The sequence below is a fragment of the Equus caballus genome, chromosome 13 (assembly GCF_041296265.1).
Source record: "Equus caballus isolate H_3958 breed thoroughbred chromosome 13, TB-T2T, whole genome shotgun sequence".
NCBI classification, from domain to species: domain Eukaryota; kingdom Metazoa; phylum Chordata; class Mammalia; order Perissodactyla; family Equidae; genus Equus; species Equus caballus.
The window spans coordinates 36093904-36107983 of record NC_091696.1 but is presented as its reverse complement, the minus strand read 5'-3'; the positions used below and the strand labels follow the sequence as shown (position 1 = coordinate 36107983).

The 14080-nt window shown below is 43.6% G+C and overlaps 3 protein-coding genes across 5 annotated transcripts in view; 1 reads left to right on the top strand and 2 right to left on the bottom strand.

Moving 5' to 3' along the window:
• LOC100147307 (protein disulfide-isomerase-like protein of the testis) overlaps positions 1-12274 on the top strand; it is a 305575-nt gene extending 293301 nt beyond the window's left edge. The window contains exon 7 of the mRNA XM_070232579.1: positions 11976-12274. Within this exon, the coding sequence (XP_070088680.1) occupies positions 11976-12274 (299 nt within the window). The remainder of the gene's footprint in view (positions 1-11975) is intronic.
• REXO5 (RNA exonuclease 5) overlaps positions 1-14080 on the bottom strand; it is a 692166-nt gene that overhangs the window by 661905 nt on the left and 16181 nt on the right. The window lies entirely within an intron of this gene.
• Positions 1-14080, bottom strand: part of LOC102148288 (uncharacterized) — a 37419-nt gene that overhangs the window by 7510 nt on the left and 15829 nt on the right. The gene's annotated exons all lie outside the window — the stretch shown is intronic.

The following is a 14080-nucleotide window of genomic DNA, read 5'->3' as shown; positions in this document are numbered from 1 at the left end:
CTGCTTAGCATCAGCACAAATACTTGGATGGATTTGCAGAGCAAGGTAGCTGGGGCTGTCAGTTAATTATACTCTCTGTAGACTGGAGATTTTCATGGCTGCCACCTTCCCATATTCCACCCACAAGCTAATCTGCCCAGCCATCCATATTTATTAAGAACCTAGATTATGAATTACACTTAAGTGCCTACATCGTGGAAGCTACAGCCCTCCAATGTTTTTCTTCTTTTGTCCAAGGGAAAAAATTGTGAAATGCCAGGAGCTTATTTATGACACTACTAACAAACAAGTCCTCAGTCAAGTCACAAAACAGCACCTCACAAATTTTGTTGTTGAATACAACACTGAGGTCAGTGAGCAAAGGTTCCCTAGGAGAAGGGGTGCTGGGAGAGCTGTGCATAGAATGATCTCTTTTCCTTGTAATTTCAGAATAAGGATCTGATTTATTATTTGAATATCCTGAATCACATGCTGCTCTTCATCTCCAAGTCATTTGGTATGATAATGCAGCATTGAAAGAATTCCAAAACAAGGTTTGTGGAAGGTGCCTTTGCTCTTTTGGGGAATTAGTTGGGAATCCAAGATCTGTACACCCTGACGCCATTCACCTGCCCTGCTGATTATAAATTAAGCCAGGAAGGATTTGCATTTGCATACAAATTTCCTGATTTCAATATAGATGCTACATATTATTTACTGTTTACTTTCAAACCAACTTCCTCCCTTCTTCCTGTCCAGTATCTCTTCCTTTCTTGTCAAACGCATGCTCCTTCTTCTTTCATCTTTTTGATAAGTCTACTATGGGAACATGATGATTCAGCTGCTTTTTTGATGGAATAAGTGTGGGTGACTGCATTGTGGGCAGCATTTGGCCTGGAGATAAGAGGGACAAAAGACCACTCCTCCTTGAGGTCAGGGAAAATGAAAAGCCTGATGGTGTGACATGGCACGATGATCTGACAAGTAATTGCCGAGATTCTGGGCTTTAACATCACACAGACCTGGGTTCAAACTCTCCTCTTACAAGCAATTTGGTCTTAGGTGAGTTTCTTAACCTCTCAGTCTCAATCACTTCATGTGTCAAACGCAGAGCTGTGGTAGAATTGGAGGTGCCATATGTAAAGCAATGAGAATGTGTATAATAAACAGTGCTTCTTCTTATTGGTATCATTATCATTAGAAACAAATCTGCTTTTCCTAAGCACTATGCCCAAATTTATGTAGTTATACCACCTGGACTATGGGGGCTATTTACTTCATTTTTCTCTTTATTTTTATAAGAAGTATGGTAATGGCAGATTTTTTTATTTTGAAGAAAATTATTCTGAACATCAAATGAAACAATTAAAAATGTTGAAACCCAAAATAAGCACAGAGTAAAGCCAACAGGGCATAAACATGTTTAATGTTCATGCTACAGCCCACTGCATTGTTCTCCAGGAGAGTTGTTCCAATTACAGAAATATTTCTGGTGAATATATTTCCTGGTTTATTCAATTTTAAACTTTAAGATTCTTGATATAATTAAAATGATCACAATATGATTGCTTTCTCTATATTTCTCCCACATTATAATAGTCAATATTCAACCATATTTTCTTCTAGATTATATTTTTTTTAACTCCTTTCATCTAGGCAGAATTCATTTTGGCACACATTGTGGTCAGTGTCATGGCTGAGTGAGCTTGCCTGGGACTCTCTCCCCTCCAACATACCACAAAAAGGAGCAACCATATTCCAACAAAAAACATCCTAATAGCACAGGAATCCTCAGAGACCCACAGCAGCCAAAAAACGGAGGGTGGAGAGGCTGGAGCCCCCCTCGGAGGAGCTGGAACAGGGTAAGAGAGATCTTCGCTGCCCCCCTAAAGACTGGGATCACTGCAGCGGGAGGTTCGGTGAGGGAAGGAGTGGGGGAGGGGCCGCACATCCACAGGATCATCCAGGACTCCAACAGTGACGCAGCCCAGATGGAAGCCCTCTAACAGGGGGAAAGCTTTCATGTGGGGTGAGTTCATCAAGTCAAGACCCCAGGAGACCAGATAGGGAGAGCTGATCGGAAATTGGGTCTACCCGCAAGAGAAAGTGCCCCTCCTCCCCCAACCCGCGCTGTGCACCACCATCTTGGCTGAAGGCAGAGGGCTCACAATATGCAGCTCTTACGCACAATACGCACCCCCATCTAGTGGCGACAGGCTGTAACGGCAACTGAATAATATCACCATGGGGAAGACTCGTCCTCCTTCCAGCATCCATCAATTCATCAAAACCCCAGACCAGAGGGAAAACAAGCACCCAGAATTATGCTCTGAGGACTCAGAAATAAGTAAACTAAGCGACAATGAATTCAGAATAGCTATCATCAAAGAACTCAATGAGGTAAAGGAAAATATAGACAAACAAGTCAACGAGTTCTGGAGTTACTTGACAAAAGAGGTTGAAACTATAAAGAAGAATCAATCAGAAACACTAGAGATGAAAAATACAACAGAAGAAATAAAACATCATATAGAATCCCTGAATGCCCGTGTGGACATCAGAGGAGCAAATCAGCATAATCGAAGATAGACAGGTTGAATGGCTCCAGACAGAGGAAAAGAGAGAATTAAGAATAAAAAGGAATGAAGAAAACCTCTGAGAAATAGCTGACTCAATGAGGAAATGCAACATAAAAATAATTAGTATCCCCAAGGGCAACAAATAGGAGAATGGAGCAGAAAGTGGGCTCACAGGAATAATAGCAGAGAACTTCCCAAATCTAGAGAATGAGAAATGTGTGTGGAGGAAGTTTTCAGGTCTCCTAGATATGTCAATGCAAAAAGACCTACTGCAAGGCATATAGTAGTCAAACTGGCAAAAGTGAATGACAAAGAAAGATTACTCAGCAGCAAGGCAGAAGAAAATAATGTACAAAGGAACCCCTATCAGACTTTCAACGGATTTCTCTGCAGAAACCTTACAAGCTAGGAGAGACTGGAATGACATATTCAAAACTTTAAAAGATAACAATCTTCAGCCAATAATACTCTATCCAGCAAAAATATCCTTCAGATATGAGTGAGAAATTAAATCTCTCCCAGACAAACAAAAGCTAAGGGACTTCATAGCCACAAGACCTCCTGCCTAAAAGAAATCCTCAAGAAGGCCCTCATACCTGAAAAAAGGACAAAAGGGAGAAGGGGGTCACAAAACACAGAGTAAGGAGACAAATAGAATCAGAATAGGATAGCAAATATACAACTATAGCAATAGGATAAAGGGAAGGAAAACAACAAAAACAATCTTATCACTTTAACCACAAACTCACAACACAAGTTGGAATAAGAGATGACAGTAACAACTTAGGAGGAAAGGGACTGAATCAGTTTAAGCTAAGGAAATAAGAGACCACCAGAAAATGGACTATGTTATACATGAGATTCTGAATACAAACTTCAGGGTAGTCACTCAACTTAAAAACAGAACAGAGACACAAAAAATAAGTAAGGAATTAAGAATGTGATGTCAATGGGTAGTCCAAAACACACAGGACAAGAAACAAAGGTAATGCAGGAAAACCAGAAAACGAGTGACATAATGACAGCATTAAGGCCTCATGCATCAATAATCACCCTCAATGTAAACGGATTGAACTCTCCAGTAAAAAGACACAGAGTGGCAAGATGGATTAAAGAACAAGATCCAACAATCTGTTGCCTCCAGGAAACACAACTCAGCTCCAACGACAAACACAGGCTCAGAGTGAAGCAGAGGAAGATGATAATCCAAGCTAATGGCAAACAAAAGAAAGCAGGTGTCGCAATACTTATATCAGACAAAGTAGATTTCAAGATAAGGCAGGTAAAGAAAGACAGAGGGTCAATATATAATGATCAAAGGGACACTACATCAAGAAGAAATAACACTTATAAATATCTATGCACCCAACACAGGAGCAACAAAGTTCATAAAGCAACTATTAACAAACCTAAAAGAAGATATCAAAAATGACACAATAATAGTAGGGGACCTCAACACCCCACTCACATCATTGGAAGATCATCCAGACAGAAAATCAACAAGGAAACGATGGAATTAAATGAAAAGCTAAAACAGTTGGACTTAATAGACATATATAGAACACTCCATCTAAAAACAGCAAATTACACATTCTTCTCAATTGAACACGGAACATTCTCAAGCATAGACCATATGTTGGGAAACAAGGCAAGCCTCCATAAATTTAAAAAAATTGAAATAATAACACGCATCTTCTCCGATCATAATGCTATAAATCTAGAAATTAATTACAAGAAAAAAGCTGAGAAAGGGACAAAGATGTGGAGACTCAAAAATATGCTATTGAACAAGCAGTGGATCATTGAAAAAGTTAAAGAAATCATTTTGGCACATACTGTGAGATGAGGTTCTAAATTGCCTTTACCTCCATTAGCAAGTTCCAACATGCTATTTATTGATTGGGATCCATTTTAGAGCCAAAGACAAAGAGCTGGATGAATATTATTCCAGTAGGCCATACCCCCCATATCTTACCTTGTTTACCTCTAGCCAACATTTGTTGAAAGTATACAAGGTCTGCTTTGTTTTTCAGTCTCCCTACCCCATAGAAGAGTGTTTGGCACATAGTAGGCCCCTTCATATTTTGATTGGTGAATGACTTGAGAGTGTCTGATGCCAGGTGTCTGCTGCAGTCTCTAACTGGTCTCCCTGCTCCCACTCTTGTTTCTTCTCTGCAACCAGAATAATCTTTTAAAAATTATCGTGTCACTCTCTGGCTTACTATTCTTCAGTGGCCTCATGTCTCGTTCAGACAAAAACTGTGCTCCAAGCTCTGTACTGGAGTTCTGACATCATCTCTGACACATCTCTGACTTTGTCTCCCATGACTCTCTCCTTCATGGTGCTGAAGCCACATGGGCCTTTCCTTTCTATTCTAGAACACTCTAAACTCCCTCTCAACACTCCGTAGGCCTTTGCACTCACAGTTTCCACTGCCTAAATCAATGTTCCCCTGATTTGTTACTCATCTCCTAGGTCCCAGCTAAAATGTCACCTCCTCAGATACTCCTCCTGACCTTCCTATCTAATACTGAGCCCCTACCTCATCCCGTCTGTGCAGTCACTCTATCACAGTGCCCTGTTTTATGGTCTAGTTGGCACGCTTCGCTATCTGAATTTATTAATTTGTTTACACGTTTTTGTCTGTCTTCTCCACGAGAACATAAGCTTCATGAGGGCAAGATTTTGTCTGTCTTGGGCAGCACTGTACCCCCAGCACTTAGCAAAATGCCTGGTAGGCACTCCACAAATATCTATTGAATGAAAGAGTGAATGAAGTCACGAATTTCCTTGGTAGAAGAATAATTTAGAATAATGATGAACTGACATGTATTGAACATTTTCTACCTCTCAGTCACTGAACTAAGCTTTTACATATATCATCCTGCTTAATTCTTAGCAACCCTATAAGGTGAGTACTACTATAATTACCACTTTACAGATAAGGAAACTGAGGCACAGACAGCGGAACTTACTGTTTTGCTCAAGGAACTGAGAGATGAAAGCTCAGGACCTCCTGACTTGCTACAGTTGTGTGGCTGGTGCCCTGCACAAGGATGGCGACACCAGGCTGATGGCCAATGCCCGTGTCTGCAATGGGGAACAGGGCCGCACTTGCCTGATGGAAGGGAGCCTTTGTCAAGTCTTTCAGACGCACTCCATAGACCCTGCTACTTGCATTCCATTAGTCCCCTCCTACAACTTCCCAACACTTTCTCACCCTTGGTAAGGGATTCCTTACCCAATTCCAATTCCTTACCTTTTTCATGGCCTCAAATCCAGAGAGAGACAGGTTTCACTTGATTTGGCAGATCCTTTTCATCCTTGTGGATGCAGATGAACCCACAAACAGACATGTCTTCAAACACTTCCGGATCACAGAGGTCAGTATCCCATCTGTCCAGATCTTAAACTTAAGCTCTGAAGTGAGGTACAAAATGCCTTCCAAGGAGATAAACTACAAAAACTTCAAGAAATTCAGCGGCAGCTTCCTGAATAAAAGTGCCAAGGTAAGTTTGTTCTTAGACAAGGTTTATCCAGAATCTCAGAATTATCTCTTTTTGGTCATTCTGCTGGCTTTAGTTATCTGAATGGGGAGGCAGGATAAAGGTCAACCTCATGGTTCAATGTGGGGAAATACCTCCATCTCCCACCTCAAATCTATTCAACTTTTGACCTGTCTTGACTCTATAATTCCACCATTAATTCTTTATTCTTAGAGTAAAGGCATTTCCTCTGCAGGAATTTCCAATTGAAAAGCAGGCGCTCCCAGTGCTAACATCCTCCAAAAGGAGGCTCTTACTCTCCTTTCAGACTCTAATGTGAAAGATTCACTTGGCCCAAGGGAAGATGCTTGCTTCGGGGAGTAGTTGGGGTGGAATGTATTCAGCAATCGGGATTTAACCTCAAAGGCTTTAGGGAGCTTTTCTTTGAGGGATTAGAAGGGAGCCAATTTTGCTAAAAGGGAAGAGAGGCTGCAAAATGATGGCTACCTAACACACCATCACCTGCTGTTTATTGAGGAAGTGCTGTATCCTCAACCACTCTGCCAATTTAGGTGACTAGACTTTTTACTTTCTAAATGGGGACACTTTTGAGAGTAATGGGGTATTTTTAAAAAGTATTTCTGGAACACCAGGAATAAATTGGGACTCTCGGGACAAACCAGAATGTACCAGAACCTTACCTCTGAGGACACCCATTACCTTCTGTCTGCTCTCCCACACACTGCCTCCCCTGCAGCCTTATCAAGTGAAAGCTGTTGTTTCTCTGATGCACATTATCACAGGCCAAGTGGTGAGGCTGGTCTCCTCCACTCTGCTTCCAAACCATTTGTCCTCCTCCTACCTTCAACAACTCCAGACCCTTGGGAGCCCATGCCTTTGGACTTTTGATCACCTGATCCTGCCTCCTGTTGCTGTTCTCTGGTCACCTCCCTCAGCCTCTGAGGACTTCAGCTCCTCACTTGCCCTTCTTCCATACTCTGCCATCATTTCCAGTAATGTCAATATCCAAAACCCTGGTCTTTTCTCCCACAATTGGTATGTCCATGCCATCTCAGCCACTCGCTCTCATGGCCACACTCTAGAGATGGCAGCCCCTCTGAAAGCCTGGTTTCAAGCTTTCCATCCTCTTAGATCCCTTCTCTAGTTGTCACATGGCTACAATTCCTTACACTTTTCATGGCCTCCAACCTTCTGATCCCATTCCACAATCTTTTTAGTGCCCTCCTTTGTGAACTTGGATTCCATGGCTCATCTCTCTGGTCATGACCCCCTTAGCTCCCGTATCCCCTCCACTTTCTACCTCCTCAACATCCTGTAGTATTTACCAGACAAAATCACAACCCCGTTGAACCCACTTACTTTCCCTACTCTCAATGAAAATAACCAATCTATAGATAAGAAAAATAAGGTGTGTTTTACCTGAGTCACAGTGGGGATTATAACCTGGGAAGGCCTTAGAACGCATTCTGGAGAAGCATGGTTTTCAGTATGGTCTCATATCTTTTTAGAACAAAAAATACACCCAGAATACATTTTCATCAAAGTTTCAAAGAAGTATTTAGTTGCAAATTAGCAGGTCAACATGACCCTGATGTTAGGAAAGGGACTAATCAGGGAGTTACCAATAGGGCATTACCAATAGGGTGTTACCAATAGCATGTTACCAATTGGGTGTAGGAGGGGAAGTGTGCATTCTTATCCTAAGAGAGTGCATTTTTTAATGGTTAAAGCAGATGTACAATGTATATTTGATAGGCCACAAGTCAGGCTTTTTTACTTCAAGCCGAATCAGTTTTGAACCTGAATAGTTACCCTGTATACCTAAATATGTGAAAATCTCGTCACTGCTGCTTCCAGGCCCATCCTGGAGAAAAAGAACATCACTGTGAGGCAGGCTGGCTTCAAGGAATCACAAACCAAACCTCCCATCGGCACTTAGAAATGTCCTAACATCTCTTTGTTTCTCTTAGTGTGTTCATTCTCTTAATCTCTGAATCTATTTCTCTTCATACTCCATTCCTACTTTCAGTCTCACCTGAGCACTTGACTCGTGTGTCACTAATAAAATAGAAGGCTTCACACAGGGGACCCTTCACTTTCCATCCCCCATCTACAAATGTACCTGGAGCTCTACCCATCCTCTCTCTTCCCTCCAGTTATACCTCAGAAGGTGTCCGTCTCCATCTCCACGACCAACAGGTGCTCTTGTGCTCTTACAATAAAGATGAGTATCCTTCACATGAGTGATGAGATCTGCCTGATGTGGCCCATTCCTAATTCTCCATCATGTTCACCATTTCCCATCTTCCATGCCCAGCCCCCACTCCCCTTTATGCCCCCTTGAAAAGAATCTTCAAGTCCTTTCCAGAGGCTGGGGCAGGAATGAGGGAGGGCAACGTCAGAAGTAAGGCTGGTGAGCTGAGCAGACCTGACAGCAAGGACTTGTACGTATATTAAGGATTTGGTATCCTAAAAGCAATGGGAAACTACATGCGCACAGTGAAGGCAGAATTCTGCCTGTAGGAGAACAAAGGCAAGCAGAGGATTAGGAGACAATGCAGAGAGAACACTAGGAGGCTATTCCAGTGATCTAGATGAGAGAGGAAGGCTTCCTGGACTAGGGTAGTAGCAGTGCAGACAGAGAGAGGGGTGTGGATTCAAGAGATAGTCAGGAAGCAATGGTTGCAGAGAAAAATATAGGTTCTGAAATTTATACCACTTCATTCAAAGAGAAGCAAGAGCTTGGTTCATTCTTTCACTCATTCATTCACAAAATATTTATCGAGGTCCTACTATGTACCAGGCAGTGGATACTCAATGATAAGGGAAGAAAAGTCCCTTGTGATATTCTGTCTAGTGTGGTAAAGACACATTAATCAAATAACCAGAAAAATAAGTATAAATGACACACCTGAATAAGAGATGCAAGCACCAGGTGTTGTGAGAACGTATGGGAGCAGGATCTGACCTCGTCTGGATGAGAGTCAGGGAAGCCCTACCTTGAGGTCATTCTAAATGGTAAATCTGAGTTAACCAGATGCAGAAGGGAATGTAGGAACGAGGTGGGGAGGCCCTCCAGGCAGAGGAACAGCACAAAGGGGTACAGAAGACCAGTACAGCTAAAGAACGCAAGGGATGGTGACGAGTTTAGAGAGGTTGGCAAGAACCAAAGTGTGATAAAGATCTTAAAGGTCATGTAAATGATCTTGGTTTTGATGCTCTGAAAATTGAGGACAGCTAATTTTTTATGGGCGGAACAAACTAAGATGTTAAAGACATGAACCCCACTCTCATCTAAGAATTCCAAGAATAGCGTATTTTAAAATGCTAGAACCTGTCCCAGTTTGGAGCCCTGCCTCCTCGTCAGTCCTCTGATCCTAACTGACCCTGGACAATCCAGGCTTGACATCAAGTCGTGATCTGTCTCAGCATTTCAAGCTCTTTCCAAGTCTCTTGTAAGAAGAAGAGAAAATTTTCCATTCTTCCCAGTCAGGACTGGGAGCCCCAACTGCCAACCCCTTTCCAGAGACTCTCAGACCTCTCAAATTTCCTTCCTAGAACCATCAATCCAGTGAAGAGATTCCAAAATACTGGGACCAGGGGACGGTTAAGCAGCTTGTTGGGAAGAACTTCAATGTCATCACCAAGGAAAGGGATGTATTTGTGATGTTCTGTAAGTACTTCCACAGAGGCCACGGGAGGCAATAGCCCTGACATTACTTTACAAGCGTGGTTCCTGAATTCTTGGGCACCCAAATCTCCAAAATCTATCAAAGCACCATGCCACAAATGGTCTTCAGACATCCAAAGAGTTTGGATCAAGATGGTAATCAGCTACAGTGCAACGCTCCTCAAAAATCGAATTCTTGGAATGGGTAAAATACCTTCCACTTAATCCAGGCCTGTGACTATAACAATAATAAAGCTGATGGCTAACACTGACTGAATGCCATGGTACACCAGGCCTTGTGCTGAGCCATTCTCTACGTTATCTCATTTAATCCTCACAACATACTTTTGAAAGTAGCTACTATTGTTGTTCCCACTTTACAGATGACTAAACAGAGTCCCAGGGAGGAGAAGAAACTTTTCCAAAGTCACGCAGCTAGTAAGTCCTGGAACTGGCATTGAAACCTAAGCAGCCTGACTCCAGTGCGTATGCTGGTAACGGCTGGACTGAATCCCTCTGCTTCTGGCTTTATGTGACTTACCAAATGTGCTGTATTTAACCTACCTGAGCTGGTGTGGCCAAGCGGGGGACCCGAATCATGCAAGTAAAGGACTTAGCACAGTGTCTGGCATGTTGTAAGCACTTGATAAATGACAGCTATCATTGCTATTCTTATTCCTATTGTTATAATTATTTCCAGTGCTCACCTAAGGACTCTGGCCCCTTCCCCAGTTTCTGATTTGCATGTGAGAGCCAAAGCCAGGGACCCTGTCTCCCAGCCTGAGACGCAGAGAAGGGTGACAATGAAGCTGCTTCAGACATCTCTTTTATTTAACACACAGTTACCATTTATTGAGCACGTACCATGAGCCAGACATGAGCTTGCGGTTTACACACCTGCTCTCATTGCCTCCTCAAAACAAGCCTCTTAGGAAGGGCCAGCGAATTGCTCCACAATACAGATCAGGGAACCCAGCCTTACAGAGGTTAACTGCCTTACCTCAGGCCACACGGTAAATAAGCTGCAAGGCAAAAAGTTCAATTCAAGCTCTGATCCCATCACTTCATGGAGGGTAAAAGGAGGGCTGGATTGCATCATGCAGGCCTTTTAAATCTCACTGAAATAGACTCTCATCCACAGGGTGCAGTGTTTAAGGTCTGCGTGGCTAACTAACCATGATCTGTTGCCTTTAAATGAGAGGCTGCGGTGGCCCTTTCTGTACTTACCTGACACCTAGAGTTATGAGAGTGCCCACTTGGTTCTGGGAAAAGGTAAAAGCAGCCTCATTTTCTTGGAAGCAGGACTGTCACATTGGCCCCCTGGGACTGCAGCCATTATGCTCCCTCCTGCTCCAACTCAGGGCCCATTGGGCTCCAGGGAAGCTGCGGGGCCGCTGCTGGCAGAGCAGGTGGTCCTGGAGGCACTTGGTTTGTAAATGGAGGGGTGATCATCCAAATGTGGAGTGTCCAGGGCCTCTGAGGCCACTCCTCCTGCACAGCCAGAAACTAATGGAACGACCAGCAGACAAGTTTCAATTTCCCTTCCGTGTTGGAGCTGATCCCTGATTTCTCTCCAGAGGGCTGGGTGCCTGGGCAAAAATCACAGCTCAAGGAACTATCCCACAAGGAAGTCCAGTGTCCCCTTTCCGGGCATAGTGGTACCTGTCACAACCTCCTGTTCACTTCTTGGGTGCATTCTCTCCACCAGACTGAAAGGCAGTGTGGTATAATGTTCACAAGTCAAAGCAACCTGTCTTCAAATCCCCCTTCCTCTGCTTAACTCACTGGGTGATCTTCGGCTACAAGTTTAAGCTCTGTTGGAAAACTCTTGCATGCTCTCTCCCTCTCACACTCACTCACACACACACGCACACACACTCACTTACTGGCAGAACATGAGGAAGCAACTAGCATAGATATTTTCCTGGTTTTCTTCTTCATCTGGAGTGGAAAGCTATGTTAAAGGAAAAACAAAGAATAGAAGAAAATGTCCCAACATGCTAAAAGAGTTAGCATCTGGGTGAAAGGAGAGTAGGTTAATATTTTTTTGACTTATTTAATAACGATCAGGTACTATGTCTGAAATGTAAAATAATCTAATATACCATTAAAACAGAGAAGGAATGCAATTTGCAAAGCAGCAGAACCGTTAGTAGAACACAGTGATGGTGTTTATGGACCAGTGTTGGCTTTCAGAGTCCTCATTAGTATGAGCCTGCGCAATGGCCCCTCTCTTCCAGATGCACCCTGGTCTGAAAAGTGCAGGGCGCTATTCCCAATGTTGGAGGAGTTGGGCAGAAAATATCAAAACCACTCCACAGTCACCATCGCCAAGATCGACATCACGGCAAATGATATTCAGCTGATGAACCTGGACCGGTACCCCTTCTTCAGGCTCTTCCCCACCGACTCTCAACAAGTGAGGGGCTCTTGGGACTCACATAACTGGAAATGTTGTTGTGTCATTAGCGCAGACTCAGCTTCTCCCTATCTGCAGCTCTGCCTTCTATTAAATCAGATTCGTTCTCAGCTCCAATGACCCTCTCATGTTCATGTTAAAGAGTGTTTTCCTTTAGCTTCCACAAAAGTCTCAAGACTCAGATGGGGTCCAACTTAGGTCAGTTGCTAGTCCCTGACCCAATCACTGTGGATGGAGGAATTTTTATTATCCTTCTCTTGGAGCCATGGTAATGGAGGCTCAGAGATGTTAAGCAACCTGCCCACCGTACTCAGGTGGTTAGGAATGGAATGGGACTCTGGATTTACCTATGAAGGAATCCCTGCAGGAAGAGGCTACCATTTTGACCCTGTTCTGTTTCCTTCCTAGGCTGTACGGTATAAGGGAGAACACACCATGAAGGGCTTTTCAGACTTCCTGGAAAGTCAAAGGAAGACCAGGATTGAGGATGAAGATGAGGTAAGGCAAACAGCAGCACCCTGGGTTATTCTTTCCCACACAGAATCATCGAGACCTCAATGGACTAGGAAAGAGCGTGCCAAGAATTCCATTATTCTTGTGCACTCTGGAGATACCTGAAGATGGCTGAGCAACCATCCAGTTTGGATGATTTTATTTCAAAGGCATGTTCTACAAGGAAGCAGCAATGGCAGACTTCAGAAACACTTGGAGGGGCAAAGTCTCTGAGGTCTCACACAGCTCCCAAGGCTGCTTCCCTGGGTCCACTGTTCCTGAGTTGGTAACCAGATGTCTTGATGGCATACTGCCCTGTGGTATTATTCTCCTGATGGATGGAATGACAATCCCCATTCTCTACTAATCCTGTTCATGCCTTAGTGAGGCCATCTGCTGGAAGTTGCCATCTGTATTAGTTAGGACCCTTCAGTTGCCAATGTCAGAATCACAACTCTGTGGCTTAAGCAACAACGGGAATTTATCCTATATAACTGGCAGAACATTAGGCATGAGTGGATCCAGCTGAAATTCATTTTCTGTCTCCCCATCTCTGTTTTCCTCTATGTTGGCTTCTTTCCCAAGCAGTCACTTCCCCATGGAGGGTCAAAGATTGACCAACAGCTCTAAAGTACTATCTTCCCAGCTTAGAGAGAAAGCACCTACTTCTTAGTAGTCCTAGCAAATGTCCTGGACAGGGATCTCATTAGCGAGGCCTGGGTCACATGCTCAGCCGTGGAGCCAGGCATGGGGGCAGCCATATCTGTGGACTTAAGAGTGGAGGAAGGCTGGTTCCCCAAAGGCCCTGTTATTGGAGGGGCAAAATCACAGTTGAGAATGTCCCCAACCAAGCCAAATGAACCTTTGCATCTAAGAGGATCACTCAGGTGCCTCTCTCTGGGCACTTCCAGAAAAAGTGGCCTTGGCAATTATAATCACAATTATCACATATTTCTTGCCTCTTTATCTTCCTTCTTCCTTTCCTCCCTCCCTTCTTTTCTTGAATAGCTATGGTCTATTGAACAAAGTGAAGTGATAGAAGAGGAGGTATTAGCTGAGGAAGAAGTGGTACCTTTTATGCAGAAAGAGTTACCTGAGCAGAAGCTGCCTGAGCTGGAGAATGGGACCAAGCTGGAAGAGCCAGCTGAACAGAAGGAAACAGCTCAGAAGGAGGAAAGGGTGGCTAAGCCAAAAGGACCTCCAAGACAAGAGAAGAAACCAAGAGTCAAGGAAGAACTGTAGCTTTTCCAAAGCCGGGGGAAAAGTGCCCATTTTCCAGGTCCTGGTATCATTTTCTAAGTGGAGCTACTCCAATAAAATTATATATCATTGTGGTGGGTGTGTGGGGGCTGGATAATAAAAGCCCCTGAGTGTCGTCAGCCCTGTTTTATTCATTCCCACTTTTTCCTGGTTGGTGCTGCATTAGAAGAGCTG